We start from the raw sequence: 21,986 nt of genomic DNA, 5'->3' as shown, positions 1-21,986 counted from the left end.
CAATTGGGGCCTATGGAGTTCTGTTAGGAGAGAGACACCCTTTAAAGTCTTGCTTTTAGTAACGTGTGGCTTGCTGGTACTATATAAATAAATAAATGATGATGATGGAGAATCATCTTATGTTCCATCACTCCTAAAATAAGAATGCAATGACCAAGTAGGGCTAAAAAAAAAAAATATATAAGAGGAACACAACCTATAGGCGAAAGAAGCAATGTGAGGATAATACCTTGGGGGTGTCCTGTTGTTTGCTCGGCGGTGCTATCGCTATTGACAGAGATTCCACTGTCACTGTGCAACTTCTCCCCCTCTGGCGATGGAGTCTGATTTACTGGATGGCTGTTACCTCCCTGCTTGTTCTGTTTGCAGCTGTTCCACCTGTGGAGAGAAGGGAAGTATTTAGGGACCTTAATAGGCTCCCAAGCCTCGCACTGCAGATGTCTATTCATTGCTTGTCCCAAAAAACTCTAATCAGATGGAACAGATTTGTCTGCAAGTTGTTAATATCACTCGGACATCTCAGTGCACCGTGCTGTTTATGCTGCAGTTAAGCTAATATAGGGCCCAGAGGAACAAAGGTGATATTTGCATACCATCACCCACAAATCCTTGGGCCAGATTAACTCCCTGTATTCTTTTATTACTGTGTGTAAAAACAAGAATAACACTTTGCACAATGAAAATACATTTAATTGTAACCAACTCTCTCATATCTATTAATTACAAAGTTTGTGGTGTAAATGTAATTCTGGAATCCTTGCCAAGGCAAGGAGTTTATATATTCTATATTGTATTTTTTCCGGATTCCAAAACATACAGATGGGTTAACTGGCTCCTGATAAAACTGACCCTAGTGTGTGTGGATCCGATAAGGGCCTTTGATTGTAAGCTTCACCGGGGCAGGGCTCATATTCACTGGGGCAGGGCTCATATTCACTGGGGCAGGGCTCATATTCACTGGGGCAGGGCTCATATTCACCGGGGCAGGGCTCATATTCACCGGGGCAGGGCTCATATTCACCGGGGCAGGGCTCATATTCACTGGGGCAGGGGCTTGGCTCATATTCACCGGGGCAGGGCTCATATTCACCGGGGCAGGGCTCATATTCACGGGGCAGGGCTCATATTCAACGGGGCAGGGGCAGGGCTCATATTCACCAGGGCAGGGCTCATATTCACCGGGGCAGGGGCAGGGCTCATATTCACCGGGGCAGGGCTCATATTCACCGGGGCAGGGCTCATATTCACCGGGGCAGGGGCTGATGTGAATAATGGTTCTGCAGATGAAGGTGCTATTTCAATTAAAGTGATACTGACATTAAAAAACTACTCTTCAAAATATTAATGTACATAAAAAGTTACCTATAGGTCGCATTGATTGTTTTTTACTGATAGGGCTGCTTTTGTAAGTAATTGTTACTTGAAGTTCCTAAACCTGACTGTTTTGCCAACCTGACTGTCACTTCTCAGCCTGTTAGTTATAGCTTCAAATGCTAATGGACTATTGCTGCACAAATATGGCAGCCCCCTCATAGAGGAACATGGGGGATCAGATATGTAGGCAAATACTTTAAAGATAAATTGTAAATAGCCTGCAAAAACAATGTTTTGATAAAAGTTAAAAAAGAGTTTAGTTTCTGGTGTCAGTATCTCTTTAGGGCTCTGGGACACGGGGAGATTAGTCGCCCGCGACAAATCTCCCATGTCTCGGGCGACTAATCTCCCCGAAATGCCATCCCACCGGTGATTTACGTGGTGAAAAGTTGCCTTGAGAGGAAACTTCCGTGATTTCAGTGAAATCGCGCCGCCGCGTATGCTATCCCACCGGCGATTTACATTTTCGCTGGTGGGATGGCATTACGGGGAGATTAGTCACCCGCGAACAGGGAGATTTGTCACGGCAACTAATCTCCCCGTGTGCCAGAGCCCTTAAGGACAAAAAGGGATGCCTGATTAAAAGCTATCTGTCTTTACCATTCTCTATCAGAAGTCAGTTTTCCTCCAGATCTGCTGATCAGCTTCCTTCTGCTACACCATTTCAAGAGTCAGAGTCAGAAGTTCCAAGAATATATACAGCCAGATATATACACAGATACTGCTGTCAAAAACTTTAAAACTACTTAAACATTTCCACTAATGTATATTACATTTTAGGTGGAGATGCCATTTAATATTTCATCATATCAAGTAAATTCTAAGTTACATTTTCCAACGTTGCTGGCTAAATCTTTCTTTTCTATAAGTAAGTACACCTTTCCAGCCATGTTTAACCTCCTAACCCACCAAACACCCCATCTTCTTTCTACACCTGCCCAGTCTGGGGTCTGAAATTTAGGACTGTCCTGCCTAAATAATGACTACTGGCAGTGGCGTAGCGAGGGGGGTGCCGAGGGGGCCATGGCCCCGGGCGGCGTATCAGAAGGGGCGGCGGCAATCACCATGATATTTAACGTAACCCCAACAGACCATCGGCGGCGGTTCCTTCTCTCTTATGGCGCGGCAACAGGCACTTTTATAAGGTTGCACCCGTGCGTATGACGTCACACGTCAGCGACGAGGCGCAACCTTATAGAAGCGCCTGTTGCCTGTAAGAGAGAAGGAGCCGCCGCCGATGGTCTGTTGGGGGTATGTACTATGGGGGAAATTGGGGGCACTGTGTGGGGGCTACTGTCTATGGGGAAATTGGGGCACTTTCCATGGGGGGGGCCAGGTCTTTGTGGGGTATTGTGTATGGGGGCACTTCCTATTGGGGGCACTGTGTATGGGGCAATTGGGGCTCTGTGTATGAGGGCACTTTCTATTGGGGGGCAAGGTCTTTGGGGGGTATTGTCTATGGGGACACTGTGTATGGGGCAATTGGGGCACTGTGTATGGGGGCATTTCCTATTGGGGGCACTTTGTATGGGGCAATTGGGGGCACTGTTTATGGGGGCACTGTGTATGGGGGCACTTTCTATTGGGGGAACTTTTTAAGAATAACTAAATAGAGGGGCGGCAAATTTCCGGTCGGCCCCAGGCGACGAAAGCCCACGCTACGCCACTGACTACTGGTGACCATTGTAAGGTATGTAGAAGGCATTTTATTTTCTTGTTCTCTTCTCTACTTCCAAAGGCAAGTTGTCTGTTTTACTGCCCCTTTATAATGCCAGTAAAATGAAATGGATAGGGACCATGGCCGGTCTGGTGTGGGTGAGGCCTGTCCAGAACTGAAGAAAATGTTTATAGACAGGCACTAGTCAGACACACAGAACAGGAAATACTATTGAAACTTCAAAATTATTTGTAAATACATTGAAAAAAAAAGAAATTCTTGAAAAAAAACAGAAACATTTGTCAGCATAGTGTCTAATGGGAGACTTTCACTAAAAATGGTCAAATAATAAAGATTTCTTATACAGTATACCACACCGTGGCAGGGACAGGTACATCTGAATCAGAAACCCCATAAAATTTGTCAGTCATTTAGTAATAATGATAATACCATCATGGGGTCTTACCTTTTAAAAACAATGAATGCAACCAGACCAGCAATGACAGCTGCCAAGATGGAGCAGTACACAGGTATAAGATTCTCTACTACCCCAGGGGGAGACACAGTAAAGGAGGCTCCTGAAGTGGTGCTGCTTGAATCAAAAGGCGCAACAGACGTGATTGTGTAGGGAATATCCGAGTTTGATGGCGTCACTGAAGCAAAGCGGGGGTTGGGGTCTGAGGAATAAAATAAGAGCATATTTATAAGTAGATAATAAAATAGACATATAAGATTGTAATATTTACATTATATACATGTAAGTGTAGCCAACCACTAAGCACAAATACATGTGAGTACTGAGGTAACAGGGCAAAGGTAGCAAAAGCTCCCAGTCAGCTGGCACTTTTATTGTTCTAGTACAGTAACAATTAAAGAACGTAATCATTTGAGTGGTTGAAATGGCTTAGTGGATAAGGACAAACATGGGGGAAGGAATGTTAGCCAATGATATGGCATGTAACAGAAATGGGAGAGATGATCATAGAGAGACAGAATGGGAGAGATAACAGGAAGTAGAGCAGCAGCTAAGGGGGCAGCACACACAGGGTCATTGTCCAACAAATTAATAATGCGGGTGGTCTGGTCATTTTTGCTCAAAAACACTATCTGGTGCATTTGTGTGCAACAATCCCCAGGCTGAAAATTGCATTATGTAGGTCTGGGAAATAGCCACTGCAGTATCACAAGCAATTCTGGGTGTTTTGGTACTATTTATTAAACACTCAGGAGGCATAACCAGAACAAGAAGTGGGGGACTGTGAGATATGAGAGGGTGTAAGGGAATATGAGAAGTGACAAGAAGTGGGTGATTATGAAATACAAGAGACAGTGAGGAATGAGAGGTAACAGGAAGTGGGGGGCTGTGTGATATGAGAGAGTGTAAGGGAATATGAGAAGTGACAAGAAGTGGGTGATTATGAAATACAAGAGACAGTGAGGGAATGAGAGGTAACAGGAAGTGGGGGGCTGTGAGATATGAGAGAGTGTAAGGGAATATGAGAAGTGACAAGAAGTGGGTGATTATGAAATACAAGAGACAGTGAGGAATGAGAGGTAACAGGAAGTGGGGGGCTGTGAGATATGAGAGAGTGTAAGGGAATATGAGAAGTGACAAGAAGTGGGTGATTATGAAATACAAGAGACAGTGAGGGAATGAGAGGTAACAGGAAGTGGGGGACTGAGAGAAATTAGAGAGAGAGTGGGGAGATATGAGATGTAAAAAGAAGAGGAAAATGGGAGATATAACAGACAGGCAATGTGGACGATAACAGAGAGAGTGTAGAAATGTACAAAAGAGTAGTTACTGGAATAAAATAGAGTGAGAGAATGTGAAAGATAACAGCAAAGTGGAGGAATGGGAGAGATAACAGGAAGTGAGGGTATGTGAGAGAGAGGCAGAAGTGGATGAATGTAAGACAAAGACAAAGAGTGGGCTAAAGACAACGATACGAGAGAGAAAAAATGTGATAGATAACAGAGAATGGGACATGTGAAAAAATTATAAAAAGATAGCACAGAGAGTGGGGGACATGAGGGATATAACTGGGGGGAGGTACACTGACATAGATGCGTGAGGCCCAAACCACTCCAACCCTGGCACACTGCTCATACCAAATCCCTCCAAAAACAGTCACGCAAATCAAGGTCTGAGTCAGATTTCTGCAGCTACAAATCTGCTCTGCTTTCCTACAACACCACCCTCTGCCAAGCTAAACAAACCTACTTCACTGCACTTATTAACTCCCTCTCTAAAAAACCTGCACAACTCTTCTCTACCTTTAACTCTCTGCTGTCCCCTCCTCCGCCACCTCCGTGTGCTTCAGTCACTGCTCAAGCTATTGCTGAGCACTTTAAAAATAAAATTGACACCATCCGAAGTGACATTGCACAACTAAATCCCCATAACCATTCCCCTCCCTCCCTACATGCTCCCCAGTCTCTTCTTGGCTCCTTCTCCCCAGTGACTGAAGAGGAAGTCTCAAAACTGCTGTCTTCCTCCCACCTTACTACCTGCCCGCTTGATCCCATTCCTACCAAACTTCTACGTAATGCCAACCCCTGTCTTATCAAAGCCTTAACTCATCTATTCAATCTCTCGCTCTCTACTGGAATCTTTCCCTCCCAACTGAAACATGCACTTGTAACCCCTATTCTGAAAAAACCCTCCCTTGATCCTTCCAATCCTACTAACCTCCGACCTATCTCTCTGCTCCCATTCATTTCCAAACTGCTTGAGCGCCTAGTATACAACCGACTGGCGCTATTCCTCTCTGACAATAACCTCCTGGATCCCCTACAATCTGGTTTTAGACAACAACATTCCACCGAAACTGCTCTAACCCGACTAACAAATGACCTCCTTTCGGCTAAAGCCAAAAAACACTACTCGCTACTGATACTTCTCGATCTCTCTGCTGCTTTTGACACTGTGGATCACCCTCTTCTCCTCCAGACTCTCCGCTCTCTTGGCCTTCGTGACACTGCCTTATCCTGGTTTTCATCTTATCTCTCAGGTCGATCCTTCAGTGTCTCTTACAATGGGGAATCATCTTCTCCCTTGCCTCTTTCTGTCGGGGTTCCCCAAGGCTCTGTCCTGGGCCCCTTACTATTTTCTCTCTATACCTCCTCACTTGGCAAATTAATCAGTTCTTTTGGCTTTCAGTACCACCTCTATGCTGACGATACTCAGATCTATCTTTCCTCTCCTGATCTCAACCCAGAGCTTCTAACTCACGTCTCTTCCTGCCTGTCCGCTATCTCCACTTGGATGTCCCAACGTTACCTCAAATTAAACCTCTCTAAAACTGAACTGGTTCTCTTTCCCCCATCCAACGCCCACATTGTTCCCGAGGTATCTATAACGGTTAACAATTCTACCATCACCCCATCTTCCCAGGCCCAGTGCCTTGGGGTTATCCTTGATTCTGCCCTGTCCTTCACCCCTCATATCCAATCACTTATCAAATCATGTCACTTTCACCTAAGAAATATCTCCAAAATCCGATCATTTATCACCCAAGATGCTGCCAAAATTCTTATTCACTCTCTTATAATCTCTCGCCTGGACTACTGTAACTCCCTATTAATTGGCCTTCCCCTCCATAGACTGTCCCCTCTCCAGTCCATAATGAATACTGCTGCCAGGCTCATACACCTCTCCAACCGCTCCTCCTCTGCCATGCCGCTCTGCCAATCCCTGCACTGGCTTCCCCTACCATCCAGGATAAAATTCAAGCTATTGACCCTCACATTTAAAGCAGTCCATAACTCTGCCCCACCCTACATCTCTGAACTCATCTCTAGGTACCATCCAACCCGCTTGTTACGCTCCCTACTGACCTGCTCCTCAACTCCTCTCTCATTCCCTCCTCACATGCTCGCATTCAAGACTTTGCAAGGGCTGCCCCCCTTCTCTGGAATTCGCTCCCACAAACTGTCAGACTTTCTCCAAATCTCTCTGCCTTCAAGAAATCTCTAAAAACACATTTATTTAGAGAGGCTTACCCTAATCTAGTTTAGCAATACCCTGTGCCCCACCTCTCACAACTCTGGTCATGCCCATTCCCACACCTTGTGTCTCAACCCTTTCTCCTTGTAGATTGTAAGCTCTTTTGGGCAGGGCTCTCTTCCCCTCTTGTATCGGTTATTGATTGCTTTATATGTTACTCTGTATGTCCAATGTATGTAACCCACTTATTGTACAGCGCTGCGGAATATGTTGGCGCTTTATAAATAAATGTTAATGTTAATGTAATGTAATATAAATGTACAGTGAAGTGGGTTCAAATCCTGACACATAAATGTGCCAATATGAGCAGCCATGGGGACTGTAGAAATACTTACAGCGCCACAGCCAGGGACACAATGCAATCTATGTCCATTTCTGCACAGTTATCAGGCCCAGAGACACATAAGTGAGGTTTGCCTCCTACATTAAAGTCCTTTATTTCTATGTTGAGTGGTATGATGGTTCTAAACTAACTGTGGAAACGTTTAGGACTATTTTGTCCTAATGAAGTTCTCCTTCTGTATCAGCCTCTGCCAATTATGTTAATGTGATTGTATTTAGACCCTGCAGGGTTTTAGACAGATCTTCCAAATAGAGACAATGGAATGGCCCCCAGGCTGTTTACTGCCCTCACTAAGTCACACAATAAAGTCACTGTAAGAGGTCAGCAGAAGTAGCCTAGACCAATCTGAATCTTCATGCCAGGACTGTGAATGTAGGTTAGATTGTACTCCATATAACTTTACCCCTTCTTAACATTTCTGATATCTTCCTTGTGGTTTCAAATTATATATATATATATATATATATATAGAGAGAGAGAGAGAGAGAGAGAGAGAACAGAGTGGAGCATACCCATCACCAAAATAACAGCCCTGGACAAACCTTGTTCCTGAAGAAGAGTACTGTTTGTACTCAAAAAGTTGGAGTTTATTCAATAAACTTTTTTCTTTTGCACCAAGTCCCTGAGAGTGCGGTACTCTCTCTCTCTCTCTCTCTCTCTCTTTCTCTCTCTCTCTCTCTCTATATATATATATACATATATATATATATACACAACATATATATGTATAATAAAACCAGTTAAATTCACTTGGGTGTATATTGATGATAATAAAATGGTAATATAAACAGAGGTCACAATTTCACTTTATCTATCTTTAGTCAGACCACATCTAGAGTATAGAGTTCTGGATACCATATCCCTAGAATAACATCAATAGAATGGGACCCATTCCAAGAAAATCTATTTAACATGACACATACTCTTGTACACTTAAGAACATAATTAATAAATTAAGACAGACTCAAAGAAGTTTATACAGCCTGGAGGAGCAAAGAGAGTAGTGTGATATAACTGAAATATATATATATATATGTACATCAAAGGGTTCGGGGAAAGAACAAAGGATTATGCCCCGAAGTGCTCAGGTGGGAAACTCAGAAGTAATGAAAGGCAGTGCGATGTTACTCGATGGATAGTGGATCATTAGAACTTAATTCCAGCAGAAGTAGGAAAACTTAAATATAACCCCTTTTGACAATACATACTGTATATATACACAATGTCTAGGATATATATATATATCGAATCACAAACTTATCAGATGCTTGTAATAAATATAACAGTATCCCTATATAATATATGGGCAAGATGCACAAGCTAAAATGGTGAGGATCAGAGTAGGGGGTATTTGTGAAATGGCATGGTGAAAATATTCAGGGCACAATGGTCAAAATGCTTAAGGTAGCATGGTAAGAATGTGTAGGAAAGAACTGTAATAATGTTTGTGTGGGATAAAATTGTAAAATTATATGGAAAAGTGTAAGCTAGTATGTTGGGCTGAACAATGACTGATAATATGTGGGGAAAATGGTAACAATGTGTTGGTACAAATGGTGAAAAATGGGAGGGATAAAAATGTGATCATGCATGGGATAGAATAGTGAGGGTCTGTAGGATAGAATCGTCAGAATCAATGCAACAGAATACTAAAGATGCAATGAAATAACAGAAACAATGTGAGGGACAACAGTGGGAATTTGTATGAGATTGAATAGTGTAAATTTACAAAATACTGTAGCACAATAAGAATGTGTGGGGCAGTTTGGTGGGGAATAGTGTGAATGTGTGGGACAGAATGATGAGAATTTGTAACTTGGTCAAAATGTTTGAGATAGGATGATTACAGTGTGCAGTTAAAGTACCGAGCTTTTGAGCCTGTTGTATGACATTTAAGCACAGGTTGCGTCATGTATCCCTCCAAATAACTCCTAATCCTCCATATGAGTTTTCCATTTTTCTTTTCATCAATGACTCCTTTCAACTTCTCTATTGCATTGATATTTTTGGAGACGGGTTAAGGAATGAAATGTTAATAAAACTGTGACCTTGCTGCCAGTTATCCATTGTTTTTCCTCACATTCAAAACATTAGTATTTCTTTAAAAAAGCAGAATCCCTAATGCTTTTTGTGCATATTTCTTGGCTGTCTGGAAAGGGAAATGGACCAAGAGCTACAAATACCCTGCCAAGATTTTTTGGGAATTAAGACAGTTTCCAAAACTTCCACATACTTTAAGCTTTTAATGTGAACTATAACTTCTGTGGACTCATTAATAAAAAAACAATGGGTATGAATAAGCTTGTTACATACCTATATGACTGTAGGGGTGTACCTACAGGAGTCAAGATTGTACCTGAGGTCTCAAGGAACCCAGAAGAGAGAAGCATTGCAAATGAAGGTGCTAAATACAAGGCTTGAGAATAACAGAGGAATATGATGGAGTGGAATTAAGAAACAGAGGACAGTTGCTGTTAAATAGTAGTAAGAAGGGGCCCTAGACACATTTTTAAACTGGGATAACAGACACCTGTGGACTTGTGGCACATATTTACAGCAATCCTTCATGATACAAAGCAGCCCTGGACTTAATGCTTGGCACAGGCATAAGTAACTACAGGACTCTCCTTCACCCAATGGTGCACCCTAGCTTCCATGATGCTTAACGTAGGGGTTGACCAAAGGGATGCTCATGTGCTCCCCACCCCCTGTACCACTAACAGGAAGATGCACTCCTTGTGCTCCATTTCTGTGTTTTGCACTTTGCACCCTGCCCTGTGCTTTGAAAATGAGGCCTGATAACTCTTTTACATTGGTGGATGTATATGCAATGTATCAATTGGTTCTGGCAACTGCCAAACAATAGTGTTTCCATTGGCCATTGTAGCTACTAGTGTATGTTTTTGGTTAACATGGGCAAGCTGTATATGCACCTCTTGTGGGGAGAAAGTCAATTATAATTTTATGCTATAAGCCGACGAGGTCCTTAATTTGCCACTACTCTAGATACTCACCAAAACACACTGTGTCAGATGTAGGTGTACACTCTGTCTCCTCTATCTCTCCATCTTCACAGAGAGTGCAGGGCAGGCAAGGATCTCTGTCATTATCCTCATCTGAATATGTCCCTTCTGGACACTTCTCACAGATGGTGTTCTGAATGCTTGAACAAGGTATCATCATTCCAAAGCCCTCAGGGCAGCTCTTGCAAAGCTTGCACTCTGCACTGACTTCATCCATGAAGTATCCATAGGCGCAAGCACAGACAGCATCATCAGTCTCAACGCATGGTGCTTCCATACGTTTGTGGCCGAAACACTCTGTGCAGGGCTTGCAGGCCTCAGTATGACTGATAGTGTCTGAGTAAGTAACACCTAGCAACGAAGGGAAGAAAAAAGGGTCAGCCATGTGCCTAGGAAATCTTTTAAACATGCAAATGCTGAATAGGACTAAAATGATGCCTTTAATGCATTACTTGGTGAGTCCCAAGAGATCGTAAAGTGGTCTAACGACGTTCACATATTTAGTGCATTGCAGATCATGTTTTGTGGGTTTGTGTAGGGTCATTAAGCTCCATTACAAAAGGGCAGAGACAGCAAAGCCTTTTACACATACTAGCTTTTTTAACAACAGTCATAATCATTGCTCTGTCATTTTCACATTGACACCTGCTCATTAGCAAGGAAATCCCGAAAATCGCCATTGTCTCTTCTGAAATGAAACGTAACTCCTTTTTGTTACAGAGATCATCCTCTGTCCTAACAAAGTCATTTAATGACTGTGACAGATTTAATGGGCTCAGTGACCCAAGGAAACAGCATGTTTCAAGAGTTTAATGGTTATACCCATAGGGGAGCAATAACATGGGACATGAAATACACTGTAACAATTCTGTGTTAGCACTGTGGTACTTCATTTAAAGGGGAAGTCATCTTTATTTTGGAGATGGACCTAATTCAAGACATTTTTCAATTGGTCTTTATTTATTGTTCATGTATTTTTAATTATTATCATCCTACTCTGCCTCTTTCCAGCTCACACCTAAAAAGCTGGCCTTCCAGATTTTAATTGCTTCTCTTTCTAATTAGTTCATCTACTATTCATCTTTCATTTTGCCTTCCACATTGCTCTCTGATTGCTAGGTTTAATAATCTATCTACTTCCTGGCTAACCAAAAAAAGATGAATTCTAGGGCAAGATGTATATTGTTATTATTTTGTTATCTTCCTTTTTATGATCTTTTATTCTTCTGAAGACACACAGAGCCACTTAGTAGCAGCTACTTGTCATGGCTACTAAATGCCAGAAAATCCCCTGCCATAGATAATACTGAGAATTGCCTCTGATAAAACACACGTAGAGACAATTATCAGTAAATGATCAGCATTGTCTAGTTTTGTAGCTGTGACAAGTAGCTGCTACTAGTAGCTCTGTGTGTCGTCAGCCTTAAGGGCTCTGGCACACGGGGAGATTAGTTGCCCGCGGCAAAACTCCCTGTTCGCGGGCGACTAATCTCCCCGAGTTGCCTTCCCCTGCCATCCCACCGGCGGGATGGCACACGCGGTGGAGCGATTTCCCGCAAATCGCCGAGAATTCGCCCCGCCGCGTCTGCCATCCCACCGGCGACTTACATTGTCGCCGATGGGATGCCAGGGGAAGGCAACTCGGGGAGATTAGTCGCCCGCGAACAGGGAGTTTTGCCGCGGGCGACTAATCTCCCCGTGTGCCAGAGCCCTTACAGTCTGCCTTTCTAACCATTATCTGATTTCTAAAATCAAAGGGATCCAAGCAAGATGACTGTTTGAACTGCAAACTGAAAACAATAAATAATCAGGGCTCCAGGTTTGACTTCTACATTTATAACCCCCCCCCATCATTTTTCTGCATTGCTCTCCTTCTATTATTGCCCTTCTTCCACTCCTCTGCTATTCATTTTACTGTCTTAAAGCACTGATTCTATAGGTATGTAAAAAGTATTCATTGTAGAGAAAAGCTGGCTCAGAGTGCATTATTGGCATGATTAAACTTTTTTAAAAGAGAGACAAGGTGCGCATTTCACAATTTCATATTATATGCAGGCTCACATCCAAAAGTGGCAAAAAGTGTATTACTAATACAGATGTACTAATTAGTTTCAATAGCTTAAAATCACTCATATCAACTGATATGTTCTATTTGCTATGAAATTTGGACAGGGTGAGACAGTTTTGTAGAGATATCCCTAGGGGTGGGAAGGTTTTGAAGAATAACCATAGAGGTGACAGACACCTCTAGGAAGGGGGAAGTTTTATAGAAGATTATCTAGGAGAGGCATGGTTCTATAGAGCAGTTATACAGTGGTGTGAAAAACTATTTGCCCCCTTCCTGATTTCTTATTCTTTTGCATGTTTGTCACACTTAAATGTTTCTGCTCATCAAAAACAGTTAACTATTAGTCAAAGATAACGTAATTGAACACAAAATGCAGTTTTTAAATGAAGGTTTACGTTATTAAGGGAGAAAAAAAACTCCAAATCTACATGGCCCTGTGTGAAAAAGTGATTGCCCCCCTTGTTAAAAAATAACTTAACTGTGGTTTATCACACCTGAGTTCAATTTCTGTAGTCACCCCCAGGCCTGATTACTGCCACACCTGTTTCAATCAAGAAATCACTTAAATAGGAGCTACCTGACACAGAGAAGTAGACCAAAAGCACCTCAAAAGCTAGACATCATGCCAAGATCCAAAGAAATTAAGGAACAAATGAGAACAAAAGTAATTGAGATCTATCAGTCTGGTAAAGGTTATAAAGCCATTTCTAAAGCTTTGGGACTCCAGCGAACCACAGTGAGAGCCATTATCCACAAATGGCAAAAACATGGAACAGTGGTGAACCTTCCCAGGAGTGGCCGGCCGACCAAAATTACCCCAAGAGCGCAGAGACAACTCATCCGAGAGGCCACAAAAGACCCCAGGACAACATCTAAAGAACTGCAGGCCTCACTTGCCTCAATTAAGGTCAGTGTTCACGACTCCACCATAAGAAAGAGACTGGGCAAAAATGGCCTGCATGGCAGATTTCCAAGGCGCAAACCACTTTTAAGCAAAAAGAACATTATGGCTCGTCTCAATTTTGCTAAAAAACATCTCAATGATTGGGAAAATACCTTGTGGACCGATGAGACAAAAGTTGAACTTTTTGGAAGGTGCGTGTCCCGTTACATCTGGCGTAAAAGTAACACAGCATTTCAGAAAAAGAACATCATACCAACAGTAAAATATGGTGGTGGTAGTGTGATGGTCTGGGGTTGTTTTGCTGCTTCAGGACCTGGAAGGCTTGCTGTGATAGATGGAACCATGCATTCTACTGTCTACCAAAAAATCCTGAAGGAGAATGTCCGGCCATCTGTTCGTCAACTCAAGCTGAAGCGATCTTGGGTGCTGCAGCAGGACAATGACCCAAAACACACCAGCAAATCCACCTCTGAATGGCTGAAGAAAAACAAAATGAAGACTTTGGAGTGGCCTAGTCAAAGTCCTGACCTGAATCCTATTGAGATGTTGTGGCATGACCTTAAAAAGGCGGTTCATGCTAGAAAACCCTCAAATAAAGCTGAATTACAACAATTCTGCAAAGATGAGTGGGCCAAAATTCCTCCAGAGCACTGTAAAAGACTCGTTGCAAGTTATCGCAAACGCTTGATTGCAGTTATTGCTGCTAAGGGTGGCCCAACCAGTTATTAGGTTCAGGGGGCAATTACTTTTTCACACAGGGCCATGTAGGTTTGGATTTTTTTCCTCCCTAAATAATAAAAACCCTCATTTAAAAACTGCATTTTGTGTTTACTTGTGTTATCTTTGACTAATAGTTAAATGTGTTTGATGATCAGAAACATTTTGTGTGACAAACATGCAAAAGAATAAGAAATCAGGAAGGGGGCAAATAGTTTTTCACACCACTGTATATAGTTCATATAGTGGCCCAATGTATTCACTATACTACTTGTTTGATATCAGATTATAGTAAAATTATGAAATCACAAGCGGTCGAGTCGGCTCTTAAACAATCTGGTGGGGGGAGAGGCTTCAAAACCTTGTTAAAAGGGCAGAAATACCTAGTGAAACCTAGTGAAAGAGACATTTCTATTAATGGTAACCCTGAGCCAGGTGGAGTTCTGTAGAAGAAAGAGAACCAAGGGTGAGCGACATTTCAGTAGAAAAAAAGGAACATTTTAAGATGAAACTCTATAGGGGAGAGGGCGGTTTCTAAAGGAGAGAGTTTGCTAGACTTATTTTTCTGAATATGGAATTGAGATAGCTGCTGCCTGCAGCAAAGCACAAAAACACCCGTTAATCATGATAAACAGATGCGGAAGCTACAGTGATTAGCGATCTGAGCAGCCCTGATTACCCATTGATCAGCAGCACCTGCTCATAACACACTTCTCTATGGATGCTCAGTGCTTTGCCTTCCCGTCTTCCTTTTCAAGATCAGATTGACTGTCTCAATATCTCTGACTGTGTTCTGCCTGCCCTTGTTACTCTTCTGCCTAGACCATTTAGGCTGGGACCAGACAGGAAACATTCTGACTTCATTTCAAAGCCATGCAAGAAAGTGCCAGCTAGGTCAATCATACACGTCATACAGCTTGCCCTGAAGAGCGCTCGCTTAACATGCAAAGGGAGGTTTAAGGTACCCATGTCTATTGCTGGCCTATAACCAGAATTGGGCATTCCCAGACATGTGATTGGCAACACCATGTCACTTCACAGTGCAGCCTTCCATGGTGGGCTTGGTTGCAACCCCTGTAAGTTCCTTTCCTCAATAGGACAAGAGTGACCATAAAGTCCTCCAAGGCTCATCAACAGCTGGACAGCCATAAGCAGGGAATGTGTCATCTAAAGTTGTGGAAGGGTGTAGAGCAAAATAGCTTTTGCAGTGGCCGATTATAAGTTCAGTAGATCTGTGTAACCTACGTCACTTTTCAGAAGAACAACTCTTCCCAGCTTTAGGCAACACTTATATAAAGTGTTGTTGTTGCCATCCTATTCAGCTATACCTGCTATAGACCACTCCTCTAACCTGCAATCATTTATTTGTGGGGGCCAAGAGCAATTGCCCCTATTTTTACTCCTCAGAACTCTAGGATTATTAAGCACAAGGAGTATTAAATATTTTTATGGCATTAAATGAAAATATAATTTATATTTTTAGCAATTATGTTCTCTGCCATAAATGTGAGGCTCAGGGCCAGGGTAAAATTGGCACCTTGTGCTGTACCTTGGCCATCTCTGAAATTGGGTTCTAATCAAACGTGAAATGCACATAATAAGTTCCAGTGGCAGAGAAAATGTACATCGTGAAATCAGTAACAAACTAGCTCTTACAAGTCGGGAGGAATGGTAATTGGGGATTAATTCTTCCATGTTAACAAATAATATACATTTAACAGTATGGTACAAAGCAATGGGCTGCGAAAGATGCGCTTAACAGGATTTTGTCGATGTATATATTTATATGAACAGTATCACCAAGGAACAAAATGCATGTCTCCTTCTCAGAAATGGGCCACCAATTGCTCTGAACGCATGATTACGGGAAAAAATATCCTCTTTATATGGTTTAGTGAAATCATTCTGTGCTTCTGTAGCGGCTTGCCATTACTGCTGATTCACTCTAAGCCTGATTGATTATCCCTTATCTGTTTCCCTGTCGATTGTCAGAGAACAGGGACTATCAGACACTTCATACCCATTTGGTTGCATGCATATGGGAATAAGATATACAGGGATATGTTACCCATTCTGGCATCAGATAGATTCAAGGCTGACTGTTTTTTTTTCTTTTTAAGTATATGGATTTTAATTCTATGTACACAGAGTACTGATGTTCTTACCAGGTCTGAACATGAAAAGGTATTTGAGCTCATTTTGAAGGATAATTAGCTTTTGCATGTTGCATTTGTCTGGAAAGTGCCTTTGATTACAATGGGCTTGTTCTCTCAACAGCTGAGTAGACAGTGATAGTGCTACTTACTCCTAACATAAATATATACCTTACCTATAAAAAAGGATAAGCTTTCATTTATTATGAATATAAGGGAGGATAACATTGCTTCTCTGCATGATTACACAACAGTGAGAGCTGCCATATTATGTACTGTGGTATATTTAGACTGCAGCAGTGCAGATACTTATATCGTGCATGTAAGAGCAAAAGCTTAACTGCCCTGGGAAAGCCAGTATAATGCTGATGCATAAATGGAAACCACACTGTGTTTGCTCAGCACTTTTGTATGATGAATATTGTGAGACTTAAAAGTCAGAGTAGCCATCTTTGAACACATGGCAAATACTGGGTTACCAGGACAAGTTCACTGATTTTTTGCACTATGCGCAAAGATGAACCTGGGGCTTGAACCCAGGACTATAGCACAATGAATTTTGTAGTGTAGTACAGGTATGGGATCCCTTATCCGGAAACCCGTTATCCAGAAAGCTCCGAATTACGGAAAGCCCCTCTTCCATAGACTCCATTTTAATCAAATAATGCAGAATTTTACAACTGATTTCCTTTTTCTCTGTAATAATGCAACAGTACCTTGTAATTGATCCCAACTAAGATATAAATAATCCTTATTGGATGCAAAACAACCCTATTGGGTTTAATTAAGGTTTTATTGATTTTTTAGTAGACTTAAGGTATGGAGATCCAAATTAAGGAAAGACCCCTTATCCGGAATACCCTTGGTCCCGAGCATTCTGGATAACGGGTCCTATACCTGTATTACAATGAAAGCGTAACACAAGGACTGGTGCAGATGCAACAGCCACCCTTGTATAAAGGCAATTAGTTATTTTATTACCATCCTTTCTCTTTCTGCTTTTTGCCCAGTCTTAGAACTGTCATCACTAGGGCAAACTCTGCCCAGAGGTGATCCAATAGGGGCAGCAGTTGCTAAGATTCCCAGTAGTATAAAGGGCCCTGAGGGATCTTGACTAATGTTCATGTCCAATACAGTATATCTTTAAGTCATCAAGTTGACCAGATGACTCCCCTTACTTGTAGTAAGGAATAACCACAATTCATTTGCCATAACACCAGTTGGATAGGGTAGAAAGGTCTCAAACAGTGAGAGTCTCATTGCCAAATACTGTGACTTATGTATGATGTACCTTAAACATAACTTCCAACACTTCCACATAAGCAATCACTGCATGTTGACCAAACCCCTGACAAAAAACACCTCCAGATCCATGCAACTCATGCTAAGATTAATCAATACCACCTCCAATATCTTGGTAAGTGTAAACCCTTTTGCAACTTGCAATTTCAGACTCTGTTGGGAATATTAAGGCATTGTCTATAACTGAGCTGAGCAATGACTGTCGCAGCCGACACTCTCTGTCTATGGAAGGGTCTCAGGGATGACTGCCTTGGGGGCCACCATTTGTGTAAGAGAAGCTGGAGGTATCATGAATAGTAGGGCAAGGAGGTGCCACTTTTTATCAGGGCTGTCTAACTAGAGGCCCTCAGGATAGCCAAGTTCACCATAGACCTCCATGTATGACACTGTTGTATAATAGTCTTCCCCCCATATATGTTTAATGGGGGCAACTCTTCATGTATGTTGAAGGACAAACACCATATAGCCCATGGTAGGAAGTAACCATTTTTTCTTACCATAGTTGTGTAGTTATCATACAACGTCTTGTTAAAATCCAATGTACAATTAAAATACTTTGTTCACTTTGTGGATAACTGGCCATAGCTTGAGGTAACACTGGGCCCAGATATCAGGATAAAATCAGAAAGGGCTCAGAGGCAATCAGGCCTCAGCTGAATGGGTATTGAGCCTGGGATCACATGCAGATCCCCTCAGGTCAACTACATTGACTTTCAGAGATAAGGCTCAGCGGGATGCAGCTTTGGACATAATCATGGAAATCCTAGCTTTTTTAACACTTATCCCCAAAGCCTGGGTAACTGAAATAACAGACAAGAATATGTACGGTCTAATCCTCTGAAAGAACATTCACCGTGGTAAAGATTTGTTGACAGGGCTCACTGGGGCTGCAGCGAACATCTCATTGCTATTGTTCACGTCAAGCTGTACTTTTCCAGCTTAATCTGGAACAAAGGGTAATGCGGGTTAACTATTAAGGCAAATGGTATTAGTTTCACCCTTCAAAAGTTTTATACTTAGAAATTTCATACTTAGAAATGTCACGTGCTGTTGACATGTTGACAGGTCCAGGAAGCCATTTTTATTTGGTCCCAATCTGTGACATTAAGTACTTTTCAACCAAAGCAGTCCACCATATAATACGTATATTTTATCAGCAGGGTTAGTGGAAAATCCACTGGTAAAGTATAGTTCATTTAAACCCTTACATATTCCTGGATATAAAATTAAGAACGTCCTCCAACTTTAAAAAGATGTGATAGCTTTTTTTGCTGAGTTGAAGGAAAAGATTTGATGTCTGAGATGGTAATGGAATCACAGTTACAGCACAAAGGATGCTGGGAGGCTCCCAAAATGCTGTATCTAGGATTTATTACATAGGGTGATATGGGGACTTGGTCTGTGTGGTTTCCCTTAAGAACAAAACAGAGCACTTAAAGGGGAAGTTCATCTATACAAAATGTATCATTTCCAGATTGTATGCGACAAATAATGGCTATTTACAATTGCTACCTATTTTTGTTTTTTTAATGTTTTCTAAAATGCACACTTTAAAACTCATTTTCCTTTTTCTCCAACTTATATAAAGTCTGTAAAGGCATGTCACCAAGCTTCTAAACTCTTCGCAGCAGAGTCACAGAAATGCTGTAACGGTTTGGAAAGCCAGAGTTCCTATGCTAGTTATTAACAAACACAAATATTTGTGCCTCCAATATCTGTTAATGTGGGAAAGGTGGCTAAAGTATAGTTAAAAATATGTTAAACTTATTATATTTTTTGCACATTGCATTTCAGTAAATGATCCCCACTGAGTGTCTCTCTGCCATAGAGTTCTATGGCAGCTCAGATTGGCCTATTTGTACTTTCTCAAGTCAAGTCAAGTAGGTTTTTATTGTCATTCCAACCATATACAGTACAGTACACAGTGAAACAAACAGCGTTCCTCCAGGACCAAGATGCTACATACATGCAACATGAATTAACAATACAATATACATTTAACAACATAAATTAAAAATATTGTGCAAATAATTGCAAGAGCTGTTCAGGTAGGTATGAACAACTGTGAGATACCTGTAGTTTTAGATTTTCATGTATAGGTGATTTTCATGTATGTGTTTGCCTGTTCTCTATGCCAGTGTTTTTCAACCTTTTTTGGGCAAAGGCACACTTGTTTCATGAAAAAAATCACGAGGCACACCACCATTAGAAAATGTTAAAAAATGTAACTCTGTGCCCAGCAGCAGTGCCCCCCTAGTACATTGGTGCCAAGAGCAGTGCCCCCCTAGTACATTGGTGCCAAGAGCAGTGCCCCCCTAGTACATTGGTGCCCAGCAGCAGTGCCCCCCTAGTACATTGGTGCCAAGAGCAGTGCCCCCCTAGTACATTGGTGCCCAGCAGCAGTGCCCCCCTAGTACATTGGTGCCAAGAGCAGTGCCCCCCTAGTACACTGGTACCCAGCAGCAGTGCCCCCCTAGTACATTGGTGCCCAGCAGCAGTGCCCCCCTAGTACATTGGTGCCAAGAGCAGTGCCCCCCTAGTACATTGGTGCCCAGCAGCAGTGCCCCCCTAGTACATTGGTGCCAAGAGCAGTGCCCCCCTAGTACATTGGTGCCCTGCCTACGGCACACCAGGCAACAGTGGTTGAAAAACGCTGCTCTATGCTACCTTTGTTACTTTTGCCAATCTTAGTATCCTAAGCCTTTTTATTGCCTTATTTTATTACTGCGTCTTAACCTGTTGATATATTTTGTGTCAGCTTATTCACACACCTGTATATAGGAACTTCAAGTATGCAAAGGAAGAATGCCTGCACCCATCCCATAACTAATATGGGGGGTATCATTTCTCTTTCTTTTTTACATATTCAGTACTTTCTCAATAAACTCAATTCTCTGGTTGTCCCTTATCTAAATATCATTTTCCAGGGATGGGAAGGAGGCACTGAGGCATTCTAGATAAAATAGAGATGGTCCTAACATGCCACTGACCCGTCATTGGTATGCAGAGTCGTATAACTTCTAATGACAAGATAGAGACACAAAGGCTTAATGTAGGGAAGATGTAGAAGATATTCAGTGTACTTATCTCCCAGGTGTAATTATGCAGGAATTTTCAGCAAAACAATTCATTTTGGTAAGAAACTATAAAGCATTGTGTTGCTTTTTAAAGGTTTTTGCTCTCTGACTCCAATCTTAGAAATTAGATTTTTAAAATTGCATGGCGAATGCAAACCAATCTCTTGCGAGCATGGCATCATACCACGTATTCATAAATATGAATAAATTCCCGGCATGGCCACAACAAACCCCATTGTAAGCCTGGTGGTGTATTTACAACATGCTTTGTACAGCCACCCCCTGCAGGAGCACCCACTGTCTGATTGGCAGACACATTGTGTGTACATTTTCTTATGTAGCAAAGATGTCAATGTATGCAGTGAAGAACATACATTATAGCCCCTACATTCTACTCAGTGTATTTTTGGGGGCTACACACTCCACTCAACTTCAACTCCAGACTCAACTGCCCCCTATATACAACTTATCCCCAACATATTATTAATGATCATTTCTGCCCAAAAGTCTAAAGCCCAAGGTGGGACAAGGATTTTAAAATGAATTCTCTATTAGGAAATACAAGGTAGGAGATCCATCGCATGTGGTATTTACAGTATATCCCTTAAGGCAGAGCTGTTTATCTTAAATACCTTATACATCTGGGCAGATTACAACATAAGCATCTCATATTGGGGTGGAGATATTGGTAACCCTGTTGCTAGGCAACCAGGATTGCATGTCAGTGGATCATAAAAGATTCTTAGTGCCACATAGGAAGAATTCATTATTCCTATTAAAATCACAGATCTGCTCCATCTATATGCCTTGCCTACCTCTTCAGAAACTGCACAGTATATAATATAATAATCTGATGGTTAATCGTATGCATTAACATTGTTGTGTTGAAGGTAAAAAATAGTCTGTGCTATTTTAATGTTCCCAGCCTAGGCCTGAGCTGTTACATACATTACGGAAAAGTTATATTTCTGGTCAATAATTCCCAAGACAAGGCTTAAGGATGTGTATATGTGGACTTGTCTGGCTTTCAGGAACGTGCACAATTATACTGCTACAAGCTGAGCCACACTACTTATTGTAAGAGTGACATTGCCACCCAACAAGCTCTGCTATAAAAGAATGAATTCAGAGAGACAGCTCTCCAATATTCAGCTTCTGATGATATTAGACATGATTGTCTGCTCCAGTCTATGGCAATGAACATTAGCTACCCTCTCAAGGTCACCGGCAAGGACATAGCAGGAAGAGAGGAGTGAGCCATTGATTTTGCAGTAACAAGGTTTACATTATGGCAGATGGAAACCAGATTTTGATTTGAAGGGCATAAAGGGAGCGCCACCCTCCCACAGAGGAGGGTAG

General features: G+C 41.9%; 1 protein-coding gene across 1 annotated transcript in view; it reads right to left on the bottom strand.

Annotated features, from left to right (window-relative positions):
* Positions 1–21,986, bottom strand: part of ngfr (nerve growth factor receptor) — a 43,463-nt gene that overhangs the window by 1,503 nt on the left and 19,974 nt on the right. Inside the window, exons 3-5 of the mRNA XM_002935711.5 lie at positions 10,398–10,757; positions 3,498–3,708; positions 230–378 (exon numbers count right to left, since the gene is read on the bottom strand). Of these exons, the coding sequence (XP_002935757.2) occupies positions 230–378; positions 3,498–3,708; positions 10,398–10,757 (720 nt within the window). The remainder of the gene's footprint in view (positions 1–229; positions 379–3,497; positions 3,709–10,397; positions 10,758–21,986) is intronic.

This window comes from Xenopus tropicalis, chromosome 10, assembly GCF_000004195.4.
Source record: "Xenopus tropicalis strain Nigerian chromosome 10, UCB_Xtro_10.0, whole genome shotgun sequence".
Lineage (NCBI taxonomy): Eukaryota > Metazoa > Chordata > Amphibia > Anura > Pipidae > Xenopus > Xenopus tropicalis.
This window is presented reverse-complemented; position numbering and strand designations above follow the sequence as displayed.